This window comes from Oncorhynchus kisutch, linkage group LG28, assembly GCF_002021735.2.
Source record: "Oncorhynchus kisutch isolate 150728-3 linkage group LG28, Okis_V2, whole genome shotgun sequence".
Lineage (NCBI taxonomy): Eukaryota > Metazoa > Chordata > Actinopteri > Salmoniformes > Salmonidae > Oncorhynchus > Oncorhynchus kisutch.
Genome location: NC_034201.2, coordinates 31,724,653 through 31,749,487, shown reverse-complemented (window position 1 = coordinate 31,749,487; position 24,835 = coordinate 31,724,653). Strand labels below are relative to the sequence as shown.

Genomic DNA, 24,835 nt, shown 5'->3' with positions numbered 1-24,835 from the left:
GTTCATTCAGCCTCATTTACTGCCTTTTAAAAAAACATAGCTGATATGGCTGACTTGCTTAAACAAATGTGTTTTTTTATGACAATTGAGATGTACAAACTATGGCATAAGGGAAAGGAAAAGGGGGATACCTAGTCAGTTGTCCAACTGAATGTATTCAACTGAAATGTGTTTTCTGTTTTTAACCCAACCCATATGAATAAGAGAGGTGCGGGGCCTGCCTTAATCGACATCCATATCTTCGCTCGGGGAACAGTGGGTTAACTGACTTGCTCAGGGGCAGAACAACATATTTTTACCTGGGGACAACAAGCGGATAAGCAGATAAGAGGCAATCCATAATTTCGATTAAGACATTATTGAATGAGCTAGGATGGACATAGTCAATATAACTATTTGTTTAGCACTTTTGAAATGTACTGCGACAGAATTCAGAACATGGGCCGTTCTTACAGTGTTCTCCCTGTACACCAAGTCAGAACCGTAGGATAAATAAAGGGGGGCATATAATCAGACAATGAAAGCTCTTACAAAATTTGATGATTACATTTCTCAAAAACAGGTTATAGGCTATATGTGCACCACCAAGTCAGAACAGTAGGCGAAATGAAGAGGGGTAAACAGATCAAATTATTAGGGTGAGGCACATGGCTACTAACAGCTTACTACACAACATACACTTAGTATTACTTTCTTAGCTACAGTATACATATCTCCCTGGCATATTACATAATTTATGCAGCAGCATACAATACATTTTTGGACTCACCTTGTGTTGTGCTCACTTGAACAGGAAGGTGGCATGGCGGTCCTTTGTGGGCAAATTTTGTCATCAAAGTCTGGCATTCGCTGGATGTATAGTGCTTTCAAGACAACTGGGAACTGAAAAAAAACAAGGTCATTTCATGATGACGTCATTGATCTTCAGGTCGTAGCTTTAGAAAAAGGCCTGAGTTCCCAATTTACAATTCCATTCAAAATGTATTTCCCAGTCGGAGCTCGTTTTTTCCGGAATTCCCAGTTGTCTTGAACTCACTGAAGTCAAGTTTTCACAGTTCCAAGTTAACAGTTGTTTTGAGCGCGGCAAAATCATGCTTCATTGACAGCATGGACAATGTTGAATGTTTATCATTTTAAATTTGGAAAAGAGCCCCCTAATCCCAGATTTGGGACCACACAGCCACTGTCACTGATTCCTTACAAACCACTCATTGTTGAATTTGCGATTTCCAACTTGCTGAGTAATGTTAATGTCCAATGGCTGATGAGCACCGAATACATTTTATTTTTTACATTTTACATTTTATCTATAATTTCTCTTCCTTATTTATCTTCATATGATAAGGATTAAAAAGGATTTGCCAGTAGATTGTCGACTTGATTCATGATGATTATTATACAGAGATGACCACTTTACGGACGAGTATAGAGTGCAGTGATGTGTCCTATAAGGAGCATTGGTGGCAAATCTGATGGCCAAATGGTAGAGAACATCTAGACGCTCGAGAGCATACCTGCCGATCTATAAATTATGTCTCCGTAATCTAGCATGGGTAGGATGGTCATCTGAATCGGGATTAGTTGGGCAGCTGGGTGAAAGAGGAGTGATTACGATAGAGGAAACCAATTCTAGATTTAATTTTAGCCTGTAAGTTTTGATATGTGCTGCGAGAAGCCATACTCCCAAGTACTTGTATGAGGTGACTACCTCAAGCTCGAGTCATGTTCAATGGCTAGGCTGGAGCCAGACCCAATTGTGTAAAATGTTTCATTCATCCATCCATCCATCCACCTGTTTATTTTAATAGTCCATTTTGTTTACTTGTGGAATAGTCCATCCAACGTTAATGTATACTTGGCGTGTGACGTGTCGGTAGTATTTACCATGACTAGTATTCGTCACTCGTTCCAATTTTTATTTTTTCCCCCATTAATTTGTACACCAATTTTGAGTTTGTATCTGCACCATCTAGTGGAAAACGTGCATAGTGTTTGTAGGAACCAATGGGATGTTACTATTGAGGAAATCCCTCCTCCTTGAAACCGAAAGAAGAAGCGCTCTCCGGTTGGCCAGGGAAGGCTGGCGGTATTTCCTTCTCTGGGTTATCTGTAAAACGTGCTGCTGCTCTGTGTGAAGAGCTAACAGCTAGGTCAATACGGGAAAGGTGGACCTGGAAAAGGTGAGTGCCCGGATTGATTTGTAACTATGCTAAGGAAATAAAAACGACATTAATTAAATGTATAAACTCTTAAAAATAATCACATTTTATTACTCGTGTTTTCAGCTGACGTCTTGAGGCCAACCGGGAAACGGTGTTCATTCACTCGCTGAGTTGAGGCGGCTAGTGTTAGCATAGCTATCTGCATCAAGTGAATATGGCAGCCATTGAATATGGTGGTCCAAGCTGCGTTTTCGACAAATTGTTTTAAATCAAATTTAGGATATCAAACATGCTTGGGGTAAATTTAAAGCAGTCTGTGTTTTATATCGTGATATTTATCCTACTTGTATAGCCTTATTTGGTGAACAAAACCGTATGAAACCAATGTGCGGCCTATCATTTCTAACAAGCGCAGTACGCGCACTTTTTTGTACGGCACACACTGGTGCTAGGAAGCGAGCTAATTGTGTGCATTGGTCCCGGCTTAATTACACATTTACCCGTAGTAAGTAATTACTGTTACTTGTAATACATTAGTTACAGTTGTTAGTTAACGTTATGTGGTTATCAAAAAGTACATGTCTGGCTGACTAGCTAGTTACTCAAAGTCCGCCCACAAGGCCTGAGAACTAGGCCAACATTTTTCGCTGCTAGAGAAGAGTTCCCACATTTATCCATAATGTGTCTCCATAATGACAATTCTAATACAACTGGTAAAATTAATTTACCTGGTTCTCAGCATTTCGCCCTTTCTGATATTGGTTCGTCACATAAATTATTTAATCTGAACGATATGAATGATTATAGGGAATGGTTAAGAGAACATTGTGAAATGGTGTAACAAGGCACATTGCTTTAAAATCGATTTTTAAACTGGAGTATAAAAATCGAAAAGCCCCAACAGTTTGCTTTTATTAAATAAAACATTTTACATTCATGTGGCTGTAGGCAGCTTGATTTTTATATTATTTTTTCCCCCAGTCATAATCCCTCTGGAGCTAGATGGCTCTCGTCTCAAGTTTTATTATACTATTATTCGGTCACTACTACGACAATTTTATAGCCAGTAATGAAGTTAATCTGTTCCTCTCTCTCCTGGCTTCAACTTTCTAGCCAATGTTGGCTAGCTAGTGCTACATACAGGGCTTGAGGCAAACTTTTTTCACCATCATCCCAAAGTGCAATTTAAAACGTCCCAAACTGAAGATGACCAGTACCAAAAAAAAAATGTTTACTGGTAGCCTACTACTACTAATTGATAAATGGGTATGTCAACTGAGCCAGCAAAAGATTGCCTCTAAAATACCAACATTGGAATAATACTTAAATCTATTTTGCATAAATGTACACAATTAGACTACATGTAAAAGTATAGCCTGGGTTTTATTGGCTACTTACAGCCTCATGTCCACGCTTACATGAGGGATATGCCAGAAATGTAACCAAACTTGAGACTTTTAATTACATACATACAGGCTAAACAGCGGTCATGTTTTACAATTCTAATGTAGGATAATTCACATTAACGTCTAAAGTCTTGGTTCTGGTGATGTCATTGAGGCACAGGTTCTTCAGATCAAATGGTCACAAGCTGAGAGAAAGGTCGGCGCACGTCGCCCACTTTGCAATCTGAGCGAAGGCAGTCGGCATTCACAATCGTAGTCATTTTAGTAACCCTTGTTGCATCTGTAGATCTCCCCTCTTTCAAAAATTTGAATGGATATTTTAAACTCTGCTACATTGAAACTACTCCTGTGTGTGCATTGCTGTGCTTGTAATGTGAAGAAATAATAGTTGATATCAACATTTTAAGCTAAACATTCTGATCTGTTGCATCAGCCTCATTGCTTTTTTAAAATGTGTTTTATGTACAGTAGGCCTAGTTGTATGAATTTTGGATCTATCTTCCCAGTGCTGTCCTTGAGTCTGTTTGGACCGTCCCCGACTATATAGCATACCCAGAGAGAAAGCACAATATTAAATCCTCTCTCTGGAACTGTTGGATGATTATTTCTCATTTTTATCTCCCCTGCTGTGTAGGCTCTAGTAATGATTGGTAGGACTGTGGGTGGTCAGGAAGCAACTTGTGCTGCTGTTCTCGAATACTTGACTCTGCTGCAGTGCTTTCTCAACACACACACAGCCCTCCGCACCACTCATTCTTAGCAACCACCTGCCTCACTTCCTGATAGTCAGTAGTAGGGCACAGATAAAATAAATAATAATTTGATGCCATGATGGCCGCACTGGAATTTTGGCGTAGCTCAAAAATCCGCAACCAATACATTTTCACCTGCAACATACTTTTCGGAGTAGCCTAATTTGTCGGGAAAGCTGCTGATATGGCAACCCTGGTTGGGTTTGATTAAAACCTGCTGGCAGCACACAAATAGTGATCGATTTGGTGTGTGTGACCTTTATTTAACTAGGCAAGTCAGTTGAGAACAAATTATTATTTACAATGACGGCCTACACCGGCCAAACCCGGACGACGCTGGGCCAATTGTGCGCCGCCCAATGGGACTCCCAATCACGGCAGTTGTGATACAGCCTGGATTCAAACCAGGGTGTCTGAAGTGCCGCCTCTAGCACTGAGATGCAGTGCCTTCGACCGCTAATCCACTCGGGAGCATTTGCACGTGGCCCGATTTGTAATTCCTGTGGTAAATTTGGGTTGACTTTGCATATCCTTCTGGGGCTAGTTAGGGGCCACCAGTAATTATATTTTTTTTTTACCTTTATTTAACCAGGCAAGTCAGTTAAGAACACATTCTTATTTTCAATGACGGCCTGGGAACAGTGGGTTAACTGCCTGTTCAGGGGCAGAACGACAGATTTGTACCTTGTCAGCTCGGGGGTTTGAACTCGCAACCTTCCGGTTACTAGTCCAGTGTACATGGGACAATAACATTATAAATAGCTCCAAATTTTAATGCCTTAACCTCAAACCAACTATAAATTGCAGAAATTCTTATACAAATATTGAAAGCGTTTGAGACCTAGAAGGTGTGCAACATGAAAATATAATAATTTACTGTGTAATTTATTGACGGTAAAAACCAACTTAGCCACGGTTGCACACCAGCAACTCATGCCACCTGCAAACACACACATCAAACTAACGCACCGCATTTCTTAATTAGCCAAATCTAAATCAAGACATCAGGCTGTCTGCAGCCACACACAAATATGTTTTTTTTGTTTAATAAGAGGCCAAGTGCGGTTGCCTTTTAATGTTAGCTAATGTTGTAGCTAGCTCACCTTGATTTTGCCTCTTTGTAGCTTGCGCTGAAACTATTTCATTGTTGACAGGGTGTTCCCATAACATGAGCTTCTGGATAAATTCTATATTTTCATAAAATGATGTGTTAGTGATTATTTCCTACCCACTTCAAAGGGCCATGCTAGTTTTGGAGATCTGCATGGTGCTTCAATGTCTGTTTGCCACTCCTTTATCTGGTTTCAGCTTTTAAGATGTCCTACTCGTCATCACGAAGCTCCTCGCGCAACACTGACTGCAAGGTGTATGTAGGTGACCTAGGCAACGGTGCTGCCAAGGGGGAGTTGGAACGGGCGTTCAGCTACTATGGACCTTTGCGCAGTGTCTGGGTGGCCAGGAACCCACCTGGTTTTGCCTTTGTCGAGTACGAAGATCCCAGAGATGCTGAGGATGCGACAAAGGGCATGGACGGCAAGTGAGTACACATGCGGTTGAATTGCTTGCAGCAGCAGCACAATATTGATTGGATTCAAAGGGCTCAATCTATAACACTTGGTCTTCAACATTAAATATTTTTTCTGAATCCTCCTCAGTTGTATGCCCCAAAATGCCATCTATTCTTAAACCATTGTCATGTTTCAGAGTGCTCTGTGGTGCCCGCATAAGAGTGGAGTTGTCAACGGGTATGTCTCGCAAGTCGCGCCACGACCGCCCCAGCCGCCGGCACTTCGACCCCAACGACCGCTGCTACCAATGTGGCGAGAATGGCCATTATGCATATGACTGCTATCGCTTTAGCAAGAGGGGTGGTGGCCGCCGCAGCAGGTAGTGTAGAGGCGGTCTTTCCCACTGTTATTGGAATGTCACTTTTGTTGAATGACATTCAACGACATGGTGGCTCCAAGAGAATGTACTTTTTGTGGAGGCATCATACATGTCTTTAAATGCTACACCTTTCTACTGCACATATTTGATCAATGATCCTCTCGCAGGTCCCGCTCACGGTCAAGGTCCAGGGGAAGGCGTTACCGCTCACGCAGCCGAAGCAACGGCCGCGACCGGTGAGTGGTTCTGTGTCACAAAAGGACCCCTGCAAGTTGACTCTAAGGGTGAAACTGTCTTTTGAAAGACTTGGTCTCTTTATTTGATCAGTTCTTGTTCTAGCCGAACTCGAACCTGTCTGAAATTCGAAGAGACCTACCTGACTGATTCAGATCAGTGTTCTCTTAATTGCTGTTAATAGCTTTGAGTTCCCTTATCTCCCTCCACTAGGCGTTATAAATCCCCATCATACTCAAAGTGCAAAAACAGGCAGGACTTAATCTACTGCAGAAATTGGTGAACATATTTTTCTGACTTAGTTTGTAGCTATCATCCCAACTAGAGTGCCTTCAGGAAGTGTTCACACCCCTTGATTTTTCTAGGTTGTGGGATTAAAATAGATTTAATTGTCCTTTTTTTGTCAACGATCTACACAATACTCTGTCAAAGTGGAAGAAACTTGTCATGAGAATTATGTTCTCAACGTTCATAAACTACTTCAATTAAACTACTCAGTCTGCAACCCAGAATTTGTAAGATTCTGGTTGAATGAAACAGACTGAGGCTCAGCTATGATAGTCAAGATGTTTATTCACGAGAGCGCTAGTCCGTTGTACAAAACCATTCATTTTATACTGGCTCCTTACGCACTTACATTCACACACAAACAGTAGGTATCCTATGCACATACTTTCACACACAAACAGTAGGTATCCTATGCACATACTGTATTGCTACCCAGCCGACAAAGATTAGGGAGACCTTGAAGTACTCCCTGTCCTCTCCCAAATCTCCAGCTAGGTCGGCACCGAATTTTGCTCAGGCAGTCTAAGATACTATAAAGATATATTGTTTTACCCTAATTCGGACTAAAACTACACGTGTGTGTATATATATTATATATATATATATATATATATATATATATATATATATATATATTTTTTTTTTTACTGACAAAAACTGCAAAAGAACATCAGATTATAATTGTGATTCTAATCAATTTCATACAGTTATAAGGTTTCTGAGTGGAATTATTTCATCATTATCTTTCAACATTTAAATCACTAACAATCCACTCTTAATGACTAAATAATACACACTAATACATCAAACACTATATGGAGACATAAATGGTATCCAAGAATATTTCAAACCAATACATGTATGTATATTCGATATTCATCAATGACTGTATATACACACACGCTTCTCCACCTGCATTGCTTGCTGTTTGGGGTTTTAGGCTGGGTTTCTGTACAGCACTTTGAGATATCAGCTGATGTACGAAGGGCTATATAAATAAATTTGATTTGATTTTGATTTGACTGTTATTAAAGGCCTATATCCAATTATAACGCTACCTGTTTGTATTAAAAATCCAATATTCATAAAAAGTCAAAACATTAAAAATAGTCTCATCCAACATAGGCTCCTCGTAGTTAAAAGAAACTGAGCCATCTCCTAGGCCTGCAGGCCTGTATTCGTCATCCAACTGACTGGAGCTCGGAATCGGTCCGTACCTCACCATCTGCTGCATCACTGACCTCTCCAGAGTCCTGGTGATCAAACCTCTCATACACGGAATCAACAACATCCACACAGAACCAACACACTCATACAGGTGAAAGTTGACCACAACAGTGATGACATTTTTCCATTTCCCAAACATACTGTCAAACCAATTTGTAAGAGAATGATCCACCCCAGAGTTATCTGCTAATTTGTGAGCCAATGTGGTTAAACCAGCCAGGGCCTTGGCCACTGATCCATCTGGAGCTGTGTTATCAAAAAATAAGCGTACGGCAATGAACCCCAATCATTCTACCTACCCGCCCTTTTCTGCCAATTACGATATCGAGAGTCAGTCTATTTTACCAGGTCATGAGGGAAGTGGCGGATAATTGGTCAGAGAACCCCTTTACTGCATCCCCAGTATCATTCATAAATCTCTGATTATAGTAGATGTCATCCAATCCACATTTGTATTTATTGTCCACCACCAAAATAATGTAGTGGTAAAGCCTTCACCTATTTGCTTCATCTAGAACTTCCCTGAGGATGCCAATAGCATCCATCTAAACTTCCATCCTGGTCAAAACTTCTCCTGTGCCTACTTTAGCCTCCTATAACTGGCCTCTGACTTACTCGAACTGGTTGAACCAATAACCCCGGGGCGCAAGTTCCTGACCACCCTTTTTGGTAGTTTCTGTCGTATGCGTCCTTTGCTGGTATGAGCCCACCGTACATCAGTTATAGGTGCTCCTGTACTTCCAAACCTAAGTCAGTCACATTAACGATTACCTTTCAGCCATTCAAATCATCTAAGTTGTCAGTGCCATTCTTGTATCTACAGTGCCTTGCGAAAGTATTCGGCCCCCTTGAACTTTGTGACCTTTTGCCACATTTCAGGCTTCAAACATAAAGATATAAAACTGTATTTTTTTGTGAAGAATCAACAACAAGTGGGACACAATCATGAAGTGGAACGACATTTATTGGATATTTCAAACTTTTTTAACAAATCAAAAACTGAAAAATTGGGCGTGCAAAATTATTCAGCCCTCTTAAGTTAATACTTTGTAGCGCCACCTTTTGCTGCGATTACAGCTGTAAGTCACTTGGGGTATGTCTCTATCAGTTTTGCACATCGAGAGACTGAAATGTTTTCCCATTCCTCCTTGCAAAACAGCTCGAGCTCAGTGAGGTTGGATGGAGAGCATTTGTGAACAGCAGTTTTCAGTTCTTTCCACAGATTCTCGATTGGATTCAGGTCTGGACTTTGACTTGGCCATTCTAACACCTGGATATGTTTATTTTTGAACCATTCCATTGTAGATTTTGCTTTATGTTTTGGATCATTGTCTTGTTGGAAGACAAATCTCCATCCCAGTCTCAGGTCTTTTGCAGACTCCATCAGGGTTTCTTCCAGAATGGTCCTGTATTTGGCTCCATCCATCTTCCCATCAATTTTAACCATCTTCCCTGTCCCTGCTGAAGAAAAGCAGGCCCAAACCATGATGCTGCCACCACCATGTTTGACAGTGGGGATGGTGTGTTCAGGGTGATGAGCTGTGTTGCTTTTACGCCAAACATAAAGTTTTGCATTGTTGCCAAAAAGTTCAATTTTGGTTTCATCTGACCAGAGCACCTTCTTCCACATGTTTGGTGTGTCTCCCAGGTAGCTTGTGGCAAACTTTAAACGGCACTTTTTATGGATATCTTTAAGAAATGGCTTTCTTCTTGCCACTCTTCCATAAAGGCCAGATTTGTGCAATATACGACTGATTGTTGTCCTATGGACAGAGTCTCCCACCTCAGCTGTAGATCTCTGCAGTTCATCCAGAGTGATCATGGGCCTCTTGGCTGCATCTCTGATCAGTCTTTTACTTGTATGAGCTGAAAGTTTAGAGGGACGGCCAGGTCTTGGTAGATTTGCAGTGGTCTGATACTCCTTCCATTTCAATATTATCGCTTGCACAGTGCTCCTTGGGATGTTTAAAGCTTGGGAAATCTTTTTGTATCCAAATCCGGCTTTAAACTTCTTCACAACAGTATCTCGGACCTGCCTGGTGTGTTCCTTGTTCTTCATGATGCTCTCTGCGCTTTTAACGGACCTCTGAGACTATCACAGTGCAGGTGCATTGATACGGAGACTTGATTACACACAGGTGGATTGTATTTATCATCATTAGTCATTTAGGTCAACATTGGATCATTCAGAGATCCTCACTGAATTTCTGGAGAGAGTTTGCTGCACTGAAAGTAAAGGGGCTGAATAATTTTGCACGCCCAATTTTTCAGTTTTTGATTTGTTAAAAAAGCTTGAAATATCCAATAAATGTTGTTCCACTACATGATTGTGTCCCACTTGTTGTTGATTCTTCACAAAAAAAATACTTTTATATCTTTATGTTTGAAGCCTGAAATGTGGCAAAAGGTCGCAAAGTTCAAGGAGGCCGAATACTTTCGCATGGCACTGTATAACACTGGTACTCATCCGGAGTTAATGTGAACCGAGGTGGGTTGGCCGAGTACGTCAATCTGGCCAACCCAATCCCTATAAAGTTATTTGCTTTCCTAGGGAATTGCTTAATGTTTACCTTAAATCCTACATATTGATCTTCTTTGACTCCTTATTCTGTAAGACACTCATCAGTGTATTATATAGTTTGTCTTTTACTTTTTATCAATGACAATGGCGTCCTATAATTAGTATCCGCCGGTGGTGGATCTTTTTATTTTTTTATTTGACCTTTATTTAACTAGGCAAGTCAGTTAAGAACAAATTCTTATTTTCAATGACGGCCTAGGAACAGTGGGTTATGTATCAGATGTATCAGAGAGGTTTCTAAGACTAGGATGCAGCTCAGAGCCCCTACTCTTCCCCAAAACCGCCAACCCTCTCCTGTCCTTAGTTGGTCTGCTAGGTACCACCCCATACTCACACTTCTAGGATCACCCATAGTGATGAACGGTTGGGATAGGAATTCTTCGTTAAGGAAGTAACCCCCGGACCCTGTTGGTACTTGGTTCTTCTCCTAACTCTGTCTGTGTGTGTGATCAGCAGTGCTTACATGTGTACATACTTTCTTGCAGTGGGTAACGTGGACCCAAGTTACTCTCAGCTATTCTAATGGAAAAGGCAGTGGTTTAACAGAACCTGGTATGGGCCTTCCCAACGGGGCTGCTTCCTGGCTATTCTCCTCAGGGACTGGATCCACACCCAGTCTCCTGGTTGGATTGAGTGAATTTCCTGTAATTCACCTGTTGGACACAATCTTGGACATACGGGTTTGGTTAACAAACAGTCTTCTCGTGTTCTGCTAGTATATCTTCAACTTCTGTCTACCTGTTTTGGTCCCTAACTCTGTCCATCTATTTGTTCTACCTGATTAGCTAAACTGTCATCCATTATTTAAAGAAATAGATCCTAGTAAACCAACTCTCAAGATAAAATCTTGACTGTAATATTTTAGCTCCCATAATCGTGTCCACCAAGTAAGTTGGGAACGCTTCTACCCATTTGCTATATTTATATATTATATATATGTATTTTTTTAAGTAGTTCATTATCACATAGGGTTCATTATCACATAGGCCACAAAGTGTGTCCTAACCTGCTCCACTATCCCCCGGTTGCCATGTATCAATATTGTTGCATATCTAAACAATGACTTAAGTAAGATTAGTAAAATATCCTTATGTCTGACATTATCTTGTAGGATTGTTCCTTTCATTTTCCACATGTCCAATTCTCCCTGTGGAGTTCGTTCTTGGCTATCCTGTTCCAATTCTCTGTCAAGTGTCTTATCTTCAAGATTTATCTGTGCTGCTTCGTATGGTTTTAAATGCCTATGTGCTTGTCTGTGTAAATAGTCACCTTTCTCCCCTTTCTTATTTGGCAGGCAAAAGTCAATGCTACTATTTTGGCCTGTTGTGACAAATAATTTCTAGGCAATGGTTGTGTCTAACACCTTAGTTCCTGAAACCAACTAAGCTTTCATTCCCCTTTTGTCTCCACTCAGTAACTGTTATCTACCCATTCTGTGTCACTTCTATCTTCTCTCCTCATGCTACTCCCCAACCATCAAGGTCTCGGTAGTGTGGGGAGGGCTTCTCCGCCCTCCTGCCTTTCCTTCTATCTGTCTGTCTCTTTCTTATAACAGTCAGTATCAAATATGGGTTGTTGTCAAATATTGACTAAATGTCTCACTATCTCCCTGTCTGAACTCATTGATTTTTAGAAAAATCACCTGTCTATGGTGGCAATCTCTAAGGTTAGTTTGATTAAGGTTATCCCATATCTCGATGCTCTCAATGATCCTGCATCACCACAGATGTCATATTCCTGTCCTGTTGGCTTGGATTAGGTTCTAAATACTTAACATAAGTCTACCATTAATCCAAGGCTATGCCATTTCTTTCTTCTCATTGGTTCAAGTTACAAATATATCAAAGAACTATAAACTCGTTCATAATTATCAATTACACAATTTACCTTGAAATCAGTTTTACAAATGTACAATAAATTCATTATCCCTCCCATGAGGCTGATCAGACCACAAAGGAAAGCCATGATAGAGGTCAAGTCATACCACCTTTTTATAATTGTGTTTCCTACTATATTATACAAATGACAGAAAAACCAAACATTTTCTACATGTTGTATCCCAGGTTTGTCCTGCCATTAGACCCGCACAACTGTGATTAATGTGCACTGTCCCTGCAAAATAAAATGAACTCAACCTGCAATCCACTTTACTGACCTGACATTGTTCCAAGTAATGGAAACAGATTGTTAGAATACGTTAACTTCCTGTTTAATTTCACTGGTGTAATCAAACCAAGAATCAATAACCTAAACAATCAAACCAAGAATCAATAACCAGAAACTATCACAACTTTTACGATTCAACTATTCAGACCTGAATCTCTTACAGCCAAATATTGCCCAGTGAGCGCGACTAACTCCAGTGGACAAAAATATAACCTCTCCTCCAACAACGTTCTGCCTTACCGCTATCGTACGATTAAAACTAAACTTTACAACTGTCCCTTCTCTTTCGGGCTTCACACTTATGAAATGTCCAATACTTAAAAGTAACATGTAAGCTACCAAATGTATAACCTTACATCAGTCAATCCATAAGAATAAAAACACAATTCGATGGGCACAACTCTATCGTAATTATCTCTCCGCTATTATTTAGGATTCATTACATTTGGGTAACTGTCTCTTCTATGATCCAGTAATTTAAATACGACTCCATTCTCAATAGTTATCCCAGCAGATCATTTAGGCAACAGACACCGTATTACATCGAAATCGCCTCGCTATTATTTAGAATTAATTCATCTCTCAATTTAGGCTTCCCTCCTTCGTTGGATAACCAGACCTAGATGTGCGTAGATCTGACTCTCCCCTTCCTGCATCTCCTTTCAGTTAGTTTACATAGGTAGTGTAGTGTCTTTATGGTAGCCACTGGTACCTCGTGTCATTATGGACCTAGTTTACGTTGGTATCGTGTCATTACGGACCTTCTGTTGCCTAGGTGGCTCTACACCCAATTCCTATTTTCCAATTGCCTAGAATACTACCTACCTATATCAGGGTTCTGTACACAAAATTCTAAAAATAGGTCATCATGTAAGAATGCCCTTTGGGAATTTTCAAATCAATTATACACTTTTTATAGTCCTCAATAGTTCTTGCCGATGACAAGCATACCCATAACATGATGCAGCCACCACTATGCTTGAAAATGTGAAGTGGTACTATGTGATGTGTTGAGTTGGATTCGTCCTGAAGATGACGCTTTGTATTTAGGAAATGAAGTTAATTTCTCTGCCACGTCTTTTACAAGTTTTACTTTAGTACCTTATTGCTAACATGATGCATGTTTGGGAATATTTTTTATTTTGTGTAGGCTTCCTTTTCACTATCCATTAGGATAGTGTTGTGGAGTAACTACAATGTTGATCCATCCTCAGTTTTTGCCCATCACAGCCATAAAACTCAACTGTTTGGCCTCATGGTGAAATCCCTAAGCGGTTTCCTTCCTTTCCGGCAATTGTGTATCTTTGTAGTGACGGGGTGTATTGATACACCATCCAAAGTGTAATTAAGGACTTCTCCAATGTCTGCTTTTAAAGGTGCCCTTTGCGAGGCATTGGAAAAACTCCTTGGTCTTTGTGGTTGAATCTCTTTAAAATTCTACGCTATTATTGGGTGTATTTTTTAACAGCTGAGGTAGTCATTAAAAAAAACATGGTACACACACATTTCACAGTGAGTCCATGCAATATATTATGTGAATTGTTAACCACATTTTCTTTCTCCAGAACCAATTTAGGTTTGCCATTAACAGGGTTGAATACCTATTGACTCAATACTATTATTTTTTATTAATAATAAAAACATGATTCCACTTCGACATGGGGTATTGTGTGTAGGTCAGAGATACAATTGCAATTTAATCTATATTAAATTCAGGCTGTAACACAAAGTAGATCAAGTCAAGGAGTTTAATTAAAGGCACTATAGGCACCCAACCCTCAGTTTGCTTATAGTGGATAGAGCAGCTTTGAATAGATGACATGATGATGCTGAGGGTATTGTCTTTGCACAGTAGATCTGGGTCCCCAGCACGTTCCAAATCCAGAAGTCCAGTGCGCAGGTCGTCCAGAAGTCCAGTGCGCAGGTCGTCCAGAAGTCCAGTGCGCAGGTCGTCCAGAAGTCCAGTGCGCAGGTCGTCCAGAAGTCCAGTGCGCAGGTCGTCCAGAAGTCCAGTGCGCAGGTCGTCCAGAAGTCCAGTGCGCAGGTCGTCCAGAAGTCCAGTGCGCAGAGCAGCAAGGTAAGGCTCACATACACGATAGTCAGTAATGAAGTGGTCTTTCAACATGGTAGGCCCATCGTCCAGCTCTTACTGAGACAGATTATGCAACTGAAAGTAATGACTGTGTAGTGTCGCCACTGCCCCCTTTAAGGGGGTTTCATCAATGTTGAAAACCAACCTATATTGCACCCAAGGCTGTACTGTCATGGCAGAGGCAGCTTACTGGTGAAATCTATTCCTTGGGGGAATAATATAGGACTTTGGCACGGTTTAAAGTAGACCTAATCTACAATACAATTTTTTTTTTGTAAAGTACCTGTTGGATAAACAAAACCCTGATGGAAACTAAAATTGTTAAATGTCGGCAAAACAAAATACGCTAGACGAGGGTGGGTATTTTGTTGTTGTTGGTGATTAGATTATGCGGTGAATTGAGGCGTAAACAATTTCTTGTGCAATTGTTTCAGATTGTCTTATGGTCACATACAGAGTTGCAGGTGTGATTGCAGGGTAGAATGAAAATATTAGGCTTTGAGCTCCATGCAGGACTAGTGAAATAAAATAATGTAAATGGTTATAAAATGAACTATATAAATAACATTATACATAATAACTGAGGCAGTGATGAGTGAATGTCCATTGGGGTGGAGGCAGAGTAAATGCTGTTGGTGGGGTGGAATGACCATAGGTGGAGCAGGAGAGAAATGTCCATGGCGGGAGAGCTGACTAGGGGTGGCTATTCAGCAGCCTGAGGGTAGAAACTATTGGCCAGTGGTTCGGTTTTTAGCATCATGCTTCTGTACTGCCTGCATCTGAGTGATGAAGCGGGGAGAACAGGGCGTGGGCTGGTGTCCCTGATGATCTTCCTGTGGCACCTGGTGTTGTAGGTGTCCTGTAGTGCACCCAATGGTGCGTTCGGCTGCACGTATCACCCTCTGAAGAGCCTTGCGGTCCACAGCGGTGGAGTTGCTGTACCAGGCTGTGATGCAGTCCAACAGTATGATCTCTGAGGGTCCTCGGGGACAGGCCGGGGGGGGCCCGTTAAGAAGTCCAGGACTCAGTGGCAAAGGGAGGAGTTCAGACCCAGGGTTCTGAGCTTTGTAATGAGCTTATTTTTATTTACTTTTTTTAACTAGGGAAGTCAGTTAAGAACAAATTCTTATTTTCAATGACTGCCTAGGAACAGTGTTAACTGCCTTGCTCAGGGGCAGAATGACAGAGTTGCAACCTTTCAGTTACTAGTCCAATGCTCTAATCACTAGGCTACCTGCTGCCCCATTATAGGGCACTATGGTATTGAAGACCGAGCTGTAGTCAATGAACATCGTTTTATCATGCATTTATTTTGTCCAAGTAGGTAAGGGCAGTGTGCAGGGCAATGGCGTTGTCTGTGGAACTGTCAGGGCGGTAGGCAAATTGGAAAGGGTCGAGGAGGGAGGAAGCGATATGGTCTTTGACTAGCCTCTCGAAGCACTGATGGCGGAAGTGCATGCTACTGGTCGGTAGTCATTCAGTTGGTTCACTTTCCTTCTCTTGTGCACAGGTATGATAGTGGACAACTTGAAACAGGTGGGTGTAGAGGTAGACCGATTATGATTTTTCAATGCCTATACCGGTTTATTGGAGGACCATAAAAAGGCGATACCGATTAATTGGCCGTTTAATTTTTTTAATTTTTTAAAAATTGTTAAATATATATTTTTTTAAATGTATATTTAAAAAATATATATAAAAAAATATGTATTTTGTAATGACAATTACAACAATACTGAATGAACAATGAACACTTATTTTAACTTAATATAATACATGAATAATCAATTTAGTCTCAAATAAATAATTAATTATGTTTGGTTTAAATAATGCAAACTGTGTTGAAAAGTAAAGTGCAATATGTGCTACCTACATAAAGCTAACGTTTATGTTCCTTGCTCAGAACATGAGAACATATGAAAGCTGGTGGTTCCTTTTAACATGAGTCTTCAATATTCCCAGAAGTTTTAGGTTGTAGTTATAGGACTTTCTCTCTATACCATTTGTATTTCATATACCTTTGACTATTGGATGTTCTTATAGGCACTATAGTATTGCCAGCCTAATCTCGAGAGTTGATGGGCTAGAGGTCATAAACAGCGCAATGCTTGAAGCACAGCCAAGAGCTGCTGGCAAATGCAGGAAAGTGCTGTTTGAACGAATGCTTACGAGCCTGCTGCTACCTACCACCGCTCAGACTGCTCTATCAAATCATAGGCTTAATATGGTCAAATCCGGAAAACATTTCAAAAACAATGTTTATTCTTTCAGTAAAATACGGAATCGTTCCGTATTTTATCGAACTGGTGGTATCCCTAAATCTAAATATTGCTGTTACATTGCACAACCTTCAACGTTATGTCATAATTATGTAAAATTCTGGCAAATTCATTACGGTCTTTGTTACAGTTTGCAATGAGCCAGGAGGCCCCAACTGCTGCATATACCCTGACTCTGCTTGCCCAGAACAAGAGAAGTGGCACAATTTCCCTAGTTAAAATAATATTGCCTGCTAACATGAATTTAACTAAATATGCAGGTAATAAAAATATGCTTGTGTATTGATTTTAAGAAATGCATGTGTTAGGTACACATTGGTGCAACGACCGTGCTTTTTTCGCGAATGCGCTTGTTTAATCATCACCCATTTGGCGAAGTAGGCTGTGATTCAATAAATTAACATGCACCGCATTGATTATATTTGATTTTACTTTAATTTAACTAGGCTAGTCAGTTAAGAACAAATTCTTATTTTCAATGACAGCCTAGGGACAGTGGGTTAACTGCCTTGTTTAGGGGTAGAATGACAGATTTGTACCATGTCAGCTCAGGGATTTGAACTTGCAACCTTTCGGTTACTTGTCCTAACCACTAGGCTACACTGCCACCCCAATGCAACGCAGGACAAGCTAGATAACTACGTGGTTGATATTACTAGTTTAACTAGTGAATATGATGTCTTTTTTTAAATAAGAAGTTTAATGCTAGCTTGCAACTTACCTTGGCTTCTTACTGCACTTGCGTAACAGGTGGTCAGTCTGCCACGCAGTCTCCTCGTGGAGTGCAATGTAATCAGAATCCAAAAAATGCCTATTACCGATTTTGTTATGAAAACTTGAAATCAGCCCTGATTAATCGGTCGACCTCTAGTATAGAGGCCTGAGCTAGGGGGAGATTGAAAATGTCAGAACATAACAGCCAGCTCATTTACACATGCTGAGGGCACGACTGGAGATGCCTTCTGGGCTGGCAGCCTTGCTAAGGTTAACATGTTTTGAAAGACTTATGTCCTCAGGAGAGACTGAGTATGTAGCCTCCTCAGCAGCTCAGGGTCATTGTGCTCAAATCTTGAGAAAAATGTTTACCTTGTGGGTGGCATTGGTGACTGTCATGTGGCTGGCTTTCTTTTTGTAATCTGTGTTTGTTAGAAGTTCCTGCCACATACGCCTTGTATCAGACCCGCTGAATTGCTCCTCCACTTTGTCTCTACTTGTTTCACCATGATCAATCTGCGTAAGTCAATTATTGTCCTGTTTATAAGCAGCATCTGTTTCCCTACAAGGGTATCAATACATATTTATTTTTTTTGAGCTATCAATGGTTTTCGATTCAGGTACGTTTTGAAAGATCCTATAGGTAAGCATTAACTAAGCATTTTTTTTTTTTATGGATCCGGTGGCAGAGTCTGCATATTTGTTGACATCTCCAGAGGCAACCCAGAACATATTCCAGTCCATGTAATCAAAAGTCTTGGAGTGTGAATTCTGATTGGTCGGACCAACACTGTACCAACCTGATCACCGGAACTTCCCTCTAGAATCTTTGTAAGCGGGGAGAAGCAAGATGGGGTCATGGTTGGATTTTCCGGAAGGACGGAAGAGGGCCTTATACCTGTGTCAAAAGTGTGTAGCAATGGTCAAGAGTAGAATTTCCGTGAGTTAGACAGTAGATGTGTTGGTAATAATTTGGGAGCACGGTTCTCAAATTACTTTTATTAAAGTCCCCTGCAACAGTGTACTCTGCCTCTGGGAATGCAGTCTCCAGTTTGTTCAGGGTCCAATGAAGACCTTTCAGATCCTTTTTGGTGTTGGTGAGATTTACACACCTATGGCGATTAATCCTGGTGAACTCTCGACGATATAAAGGCCAATATTTTATGACCAAGTATTCCAAGTCGGCGGAGCATAAACTCAAGTTCCCACCGACACACCATGTGTTCGTCATAAAGCAGAGCCCACCGCTCTTGCCAGAGAGCCCGATTCCTATCTGCTCAAAACTGTAAAACATGCTGGTTGTATATCATCTGTCTGAATGTCGGAGGAAAGCAAAGCCTCAAAAAAGTGTTGCAGGATCTGATGTCCCACTGGAAGGAGATCCTTGCTCTGGGTTTGGAAAATTGTCATTAATGATTGAAAATGGGTGAGTATTATCAAATCAAAGTTTATTTCTCACGTGCGCCGAATACAACCGGTGTAGGTAGACCTTAGTGAAATGCTTACTTACAAGCCCTAACCAACAGTTAAGTAAACAGTGAAAGGCTTTATACAGGTGGTACCGGTACAGTCTGTGGAGGGGCACCGGTTAGTTGGGCTAATTGAGGGAATATGTACATATAGATGATAAAACAGAGTAGCAGCAGCAGCGTAAAAGAGGGGTTGGCGGGACACAATGCAAATAGTCCAGGTAGTCATTTGATTACCTGTTCAGGAGTGTTATGGCTTGGGGGTAAAAGTTGAGAAGCCTTTTGGTCCTAGACTTGGTGTTTCTGGTACCGCTTGCTATGCAGTAGCAGAGAGAGCAGTATGGCTGGGGTCTTTTTTAGGGCCTTCCTCTGACACCGCCTGGAATAAAGGTCCTGGATGGCAGGCAGCTTAGCCCCACTGATGTGCTGGGCCGTAAGCACTAACCTCTGTGGTGCCTTGCTGGTCAGAGGCCGAGCATTTGCCGTACCAGGCAGTGACGCAATCAGTCAGGATGCTCTCAATGGTGCAGCTGTAGAACCTTTTGAGGATCTGAAGACCCATGCCAAATGTTTTCAGTCTCCTGAGGGGGAATAGGTTTTGTCGTGCCCTCTTCATGACTGTCTTGGTGTGTTTGGACCATGTTAGTTTGTTGGTGATGTGGATACCAAGGAACTTGAAGCTTTCAACCGGCTCCTCTACAGCCCGTCGATGAGAATGGGGGCGTGCCCGGTGCTATTTTTCCTGTAGTCCACAATCATCTCCTTTGTCTTGATCACGTTGAGGGATAGGTTGTTATTCTGGCACCACCCGGCCAGGTCTCAGACATCCCTGTAGGTTCTCGGCGTTGTCGGTGATCAGGCTTACCACTGTTGTGTCATCTGCAAACTTAATTATGGTGTTGGAGTCGTGCTTGGTCATGCAGTTGTGGGTGAACAGGGAGTACAGGAGAGGACTGAGCACGCACCCCTGAGGGGCTCTAGTGTTGTGGATCAGCGTGGCAGATGTTGCTACCTACCCTCACCACCTGGGGGCGGCCCGTGGGGAAGTCCAGGATCCAGTTGCAGAGGGAGGTGTTTAGTCCCAGGATCCTTAGCTTAGTGATTAGCTTTGAGGGCATTATGGTGTTGAACGCTGAGCTGTTGTCAATTAATCTGTAATGGAAGACTGGTTGCCCAGCATCTTAGTGAGATTAAGACCCTGCCACGTCTGCCCCGCCGTTAGGTGTCTTCTGCCTACTCTCTGGTAGGACTCCCAAGCACCTCAGCTCCTCGCCGAAGAAGCTAGTCTATCGTTCTGTTGTCTCAGGGATTTATTTGAGGTCAGGTGGACAGTGAGTACCCGGTGATTCGTATTCCAAAAGTTCTACCTGTGTGTGAGTAATGCACGAAACAAACTTAAGGAAATTTGAGAAACACTAGAAAAAAACGAAGAATCCTGAAATGTTTTATCGAAGCTCAAGGCGCCCTCTTAGCCATTGTTGATAGAATAACAATGTTGCGGTAGTGTGGCGTGGTCCTCAATTAAACTTTAAAAAGTGTGCACACTATATTAGGCTACAGTTTCAATAAATTGTGATTGACTTCACAAGGTGGATGAAAGAGTGCATCGTGATAAGCTTGATGCTCCTTTCCAATAGATGGGTCATCTTTGTTTGGCTACCAATTGACCACTACAAATGATCTTGCTCTTATCCATAATCTCATGTAGCCTACCCTCTGCACTGTATCTGTAAACTGTTTGCTAGAGTGCATGTCAAGACAAGTGTGCATTTGTTTATCGCAGCCTTTTTGTGCAAAAACCATTGACAAAGTTAAAAAAAAGGGATGGATTTAAAAAAAAAAATCAAATAAATGAAAGTTGACAGTGCACTAAAAAAGCACTGTCATTACGCACAACCTTTTATTCACAAGAAGCCAGTTTGATGACAACACCTCTGTTGGTAAAATGCCAATATTATACACTGCTCAAAAAAATAAAGGGAACACTTCAACACAATGTAACTCCAAGTCAATCACACTTCTGTGAAATCAAACTGTCCACTTAGGAAGCAACACTGATTGACAATACATTTCACATGCTGTTGTGCAAATGGAATAGACAACAGGTGAAAATTATAGGCAATTAGCAAGACGCCCCCAATAAAGGAGTGGTTCTGCAGGTGGTGACCACAGACCACTTCTCAGTTCCTATGCTTCCTGGCTGTTGTTTTGGTCACTTTTGAATGCTGGCGGTGCTTTCACTCTAGTGGTAGCGTGAGACTGAGTCTACAACCCACACAAGTGGCTCAGGTAGTGCAGCTCATCCAGGATGGCACATCAATGCGAGCTGTGGCAATAAGGTTTGCTGTGTCTGTCAGCGTAGTGTCCAGAGCATGGAGGTGCTACCAGGAGACAGGCCAGTACATCAGGAGACGTGGAGGAGGCAGTAGGAGGGCAACAACCCAGCAGCAGGACCGCTACCTCCGCCTTTGTGCAAGGAGGAGCACTGCCAGAGCCCTGCAAAATGACCTCCAGCAGGCCACAAATGTGCATGTGTCTGCTCAAACGGTCAGAAACAGACTCCATGAGGGTGGTATGAGGGTCCGACGTCCTATGAGGGCCCGACGTCCACAGGTGGGGGTTGTGCTTACAGCCCAACACCGTGCAGGACGTTTGGCATTTGCCAGAGAACACCAAGATTGGCAAATTTGCCTCTGGTGCCCTGTGCTCTTCACAGATGAAAGCAGGTTCACACTGAGCACATGTGACAGACATGACAGAGTCTGGAGACGCCGTGGAGAACATTCTGCTGCCTGCAACATCCTCCAGCATGACCGGTTTGGAGGTGGGTCAGTCATGGTGTGGGGTGGCATTTCTTTGGGGGGCCGCACAGCCCTCCATGTGCTCGCCAGAGGTAGCCTGACTGCCATTAGGTACCGAGATGAGATCCTCAGACCCCTTGTGAGACCATATGCTGGTGCGGTTCGCCCTGGGTTCCTCCTAATGCAAGACAATGCTAGACCTCATGTGGCTGGAGTGTGTCAGCAGTTCCTGCAAGAGGAAGGCATTGATGCTATGGACTGGCCCGCCCGTTCCCCAGACCTGAATCCAATTGAGCACATCTGGGACATCATGTCTCGCTCCATCCACCAACGCCACGTTGCACCACAGACTGTCCAGGAGTTGGCGGATGCTTTAGTCCAGGTCTGGGAGGAGATCTCTCAGGAGACCATCCGCCACTTCATCAGGAGCATGCCCAGGCGTTGTAGGGAGGTCATACAGGCACGTGGAGGCCACACACACTACTGAGCCTCATTTTGACTTGTTTTAAGGACATTACATCAACGTTGGATCAGCCTGTACTGTAGTTTTCCACTTTCATTTTGAGTGTTACTCCAAATCCAGACCTCCATGGGTTGATAAATTTGATTTTCATTGATAATTTTTGTGATGTCAGCACATTCAACTATGTAAAGAAAAGTGTTTAATAAGATTATTTCATTCATTCAGATCTAGGATGTTATTTTAGTGTTCCCTTTATTTTTTTGAGCAGTGTATTTGTGTAAATCTGACAAATTGATAGAAACCTAGCTATTGCTTGAAGTGGAATGAAATTTGGTGCCAGTACAAAAAATGAGGATTTAGTCCCCTCCTTGCCTACTGACCACCATGCTGTTTCCTCTGCAGTCGCTCCCGATCTCGCTCCCGCTCCCGGTCCGTGTCCCGCCCCAGGGCGCGCAGCGTCTCCAGATCTCGCTCCCGGTCCAAGTCCCGCTCAGCCACCACCAAGAGGGACAGGTATTGAACTTCAATCTTCACACCCCTACACATTTTTTTTTCTGTCATGTGGCACTGACGCAAGACTTTTTTATTCATGCATGTGGTACTGAAGACAGTTAAATTCAACTGGTCAAAATGGATCACCTGTCTGAACTGGTTTTCCCATCTTCTGTACCACCAATGTAGTCTCCAGATCGATGTAGTATCCCAGATTACTCGCTATTGTCTAGTAATTGGGATTTCCAGATGCTCGTTCAGCTATCAGTTTCTACCATTTTCGTCCCCTGTATCTAAACACAATGATATATTAAATTAGGATTAGTGGTTTGAGTGCTCTCCATACTGCCTGGTCCACCACATATGCTGAAGGAATAGCTATGCTAATGTTCTTGCTTTGTTTCGAAGGTCGTGCTCCACTGAAACTGCTAACGGTCTTCATCCCTTGTTTCAGTCGATCCAGGTCTCCGAGCCAGAGGAAAAGCCCCACTCCTGATGCCGACTGACCATGGGGGTGAGACCGCTCCCTGCCCTCTCCTGTTCCGCTGTCCCCGTTTGCCTCGGGGCTTGAAGCCATTTTACACCCTTGTCTATGTATTTGATTTCTTTCTCCTGTCATTTTTTTAATTTATCCCTTGCTTTTCATCCTCTGGCTTTGGCATTATTTCATCTGTATGTACAAAGGATTCCTAAACTCCTTTTTCCATCATGTACATTTCAATAGCTCGTTTTACAGTATTTTTTAAAATATTTCTTTTGCATTCTGTGCGTTTTACTCTAGTTTGTCAGTTTTTTTTTTTTAAGCTAAATGATTTGGGGTTTTATTTCATTTTCAATGTAAATGGCGGGATCTTTTTAATAAAATTAATCTTTACACTAACGTTAGTGATCTAATTCATGGTCCAAGTGGTTGTAACTACTCACCATTGACTCAAAGTATTTTAAATTATCTAATTGGGATCAGAATCATTATGAATCACATTTAAGCAATAGCTCATGTCAGCGTATTTAGTAGTTGGATTCAATTTTCAGGAAAACAGACAGTTCAAAAAGAGTGTTCAAATTGAAGGCTAATTGTTTAATTGAGATTTACATTGTTGTTTAGGCTTGATTTCAATGTATAGTGATTTTGTAACCTCTTTTTGAAATATATTTCTAAATCAAATATTTGTATAATTTTGGGGTGGCAGGTAGCCTAGTGGTGAGAGCATTGGGCCAGTAACTGAATGGTTGCTAGATCGAATCCCTGAGCTGACAAGGTAAAAATCTCTTCTGCCCCAGAACAAGGCAGTTAACCCACTGTTCCTAGGCTGTCATTGTAAATAAGAATGTTCTTAACTTCTTGATGCACCCATCCCGTTAGCGGGATCATTTTCGTCAACATCCGCTGAATTGCAGAGCGCCAAAACTCAAATTAAATTACTAAAAATATTTTATTTTCATGAAATCACAAGTGCAATATAGAAAAACACAGTTTAGCTTGTTGTTAATCCACCTGGCGTGCAGATTTCAAAAAACCTTTCCCGCGAAAGCATATCAAGCATTTATGTAAGGACATCTCTTTCAGCAGACAAAACATTAAACAGCTAGCAGACAAGTAGATTGGTCACAAAAATCAGAAAAGCAATAAAATGAATCGCTTACCTTTGCTCTTTGGATGTTTGCACTCACGAGACTCCCAGTTACACAAATGTTCCATAAAGATTATTTTTATATCCAAAATACTTCCATTTGGTTGGCGTGTTAGGTTCAGAAATCCACAGGCTCGAGCGGTCACGTCCGGGCAGATGACAAATTCCAAAGTATCCATAAAGTTTGTAGA

General features: G+C 41.7%; 1 protein-coding gene across 2 annotated transcripts; it reads left to right on the top strand.

Moving 5' to 3' along the window:
• The first annotated feature begins 1,979 nt into the window (after positions 1–1,979).
• LOC109872759 (serine/arginine-rich splicing factor 7-like) lies at positions 1,980–23,907 on the top strand. 2 transcript variants are annotated; one of them, XM_020464073.2, is made up of 7 exons: positions 1,980–2,180; positions 5,629–5,857; positions 6,025–6,207; positions 6,375–6,443; positions 14,556–14,780; positions 22,924–23,034; positions 23,468–23,907. In XM_020464073.2, the coding sequence occupies exons 2-7, from the start codon at positions 5,637–5,639 to the stop codon at positions 23,517–23,519; spliced, it is 861 nt and encodes a 286-aa protein (XP_020319662.1). In that variant the 5' UTR covers positions 1,980–2,180; positions 5,629–5,636; the 3' UTR covers positions 23,520–23,907. The 2 variants fall into 2 exon arrangements, with proteins under 2 accessions (XP_020319662.1, XP_020319663.1); XM_020464074.2 differs by having other exon boundaries at positions 2,045–2,180; positions 14,559–14,780.
• The last annotated feature ends 928 nt before the right edge of the window (positions 23,908–24,835 follow it).

Bases quoted from the DNA above. Each gene is read 5' to 3' on its own strand.
- LOC109872759 (XM_020464073.2), top strand. From the start codon at position 5,637: ATGTCCTACTCGTCATCACGAAGCTCCTCGCGCAACACTGACTGCAAG. The intron at 5,858-6,024 runs GTGAGTACACAT...GTCATGTTTCAG, and splicing joins ACAAAGGGCATGGACGGCAA to AGTGCTCTGTGGTGCCCGCA. The intron at 6,208-6,374 runs GTAGTGTAGAGG...ATCCTCTCGCAG, and splicing joins GGTGGTGGCCGCCGCAGCAG to GTCCCGCTCACGGTCAAGGT.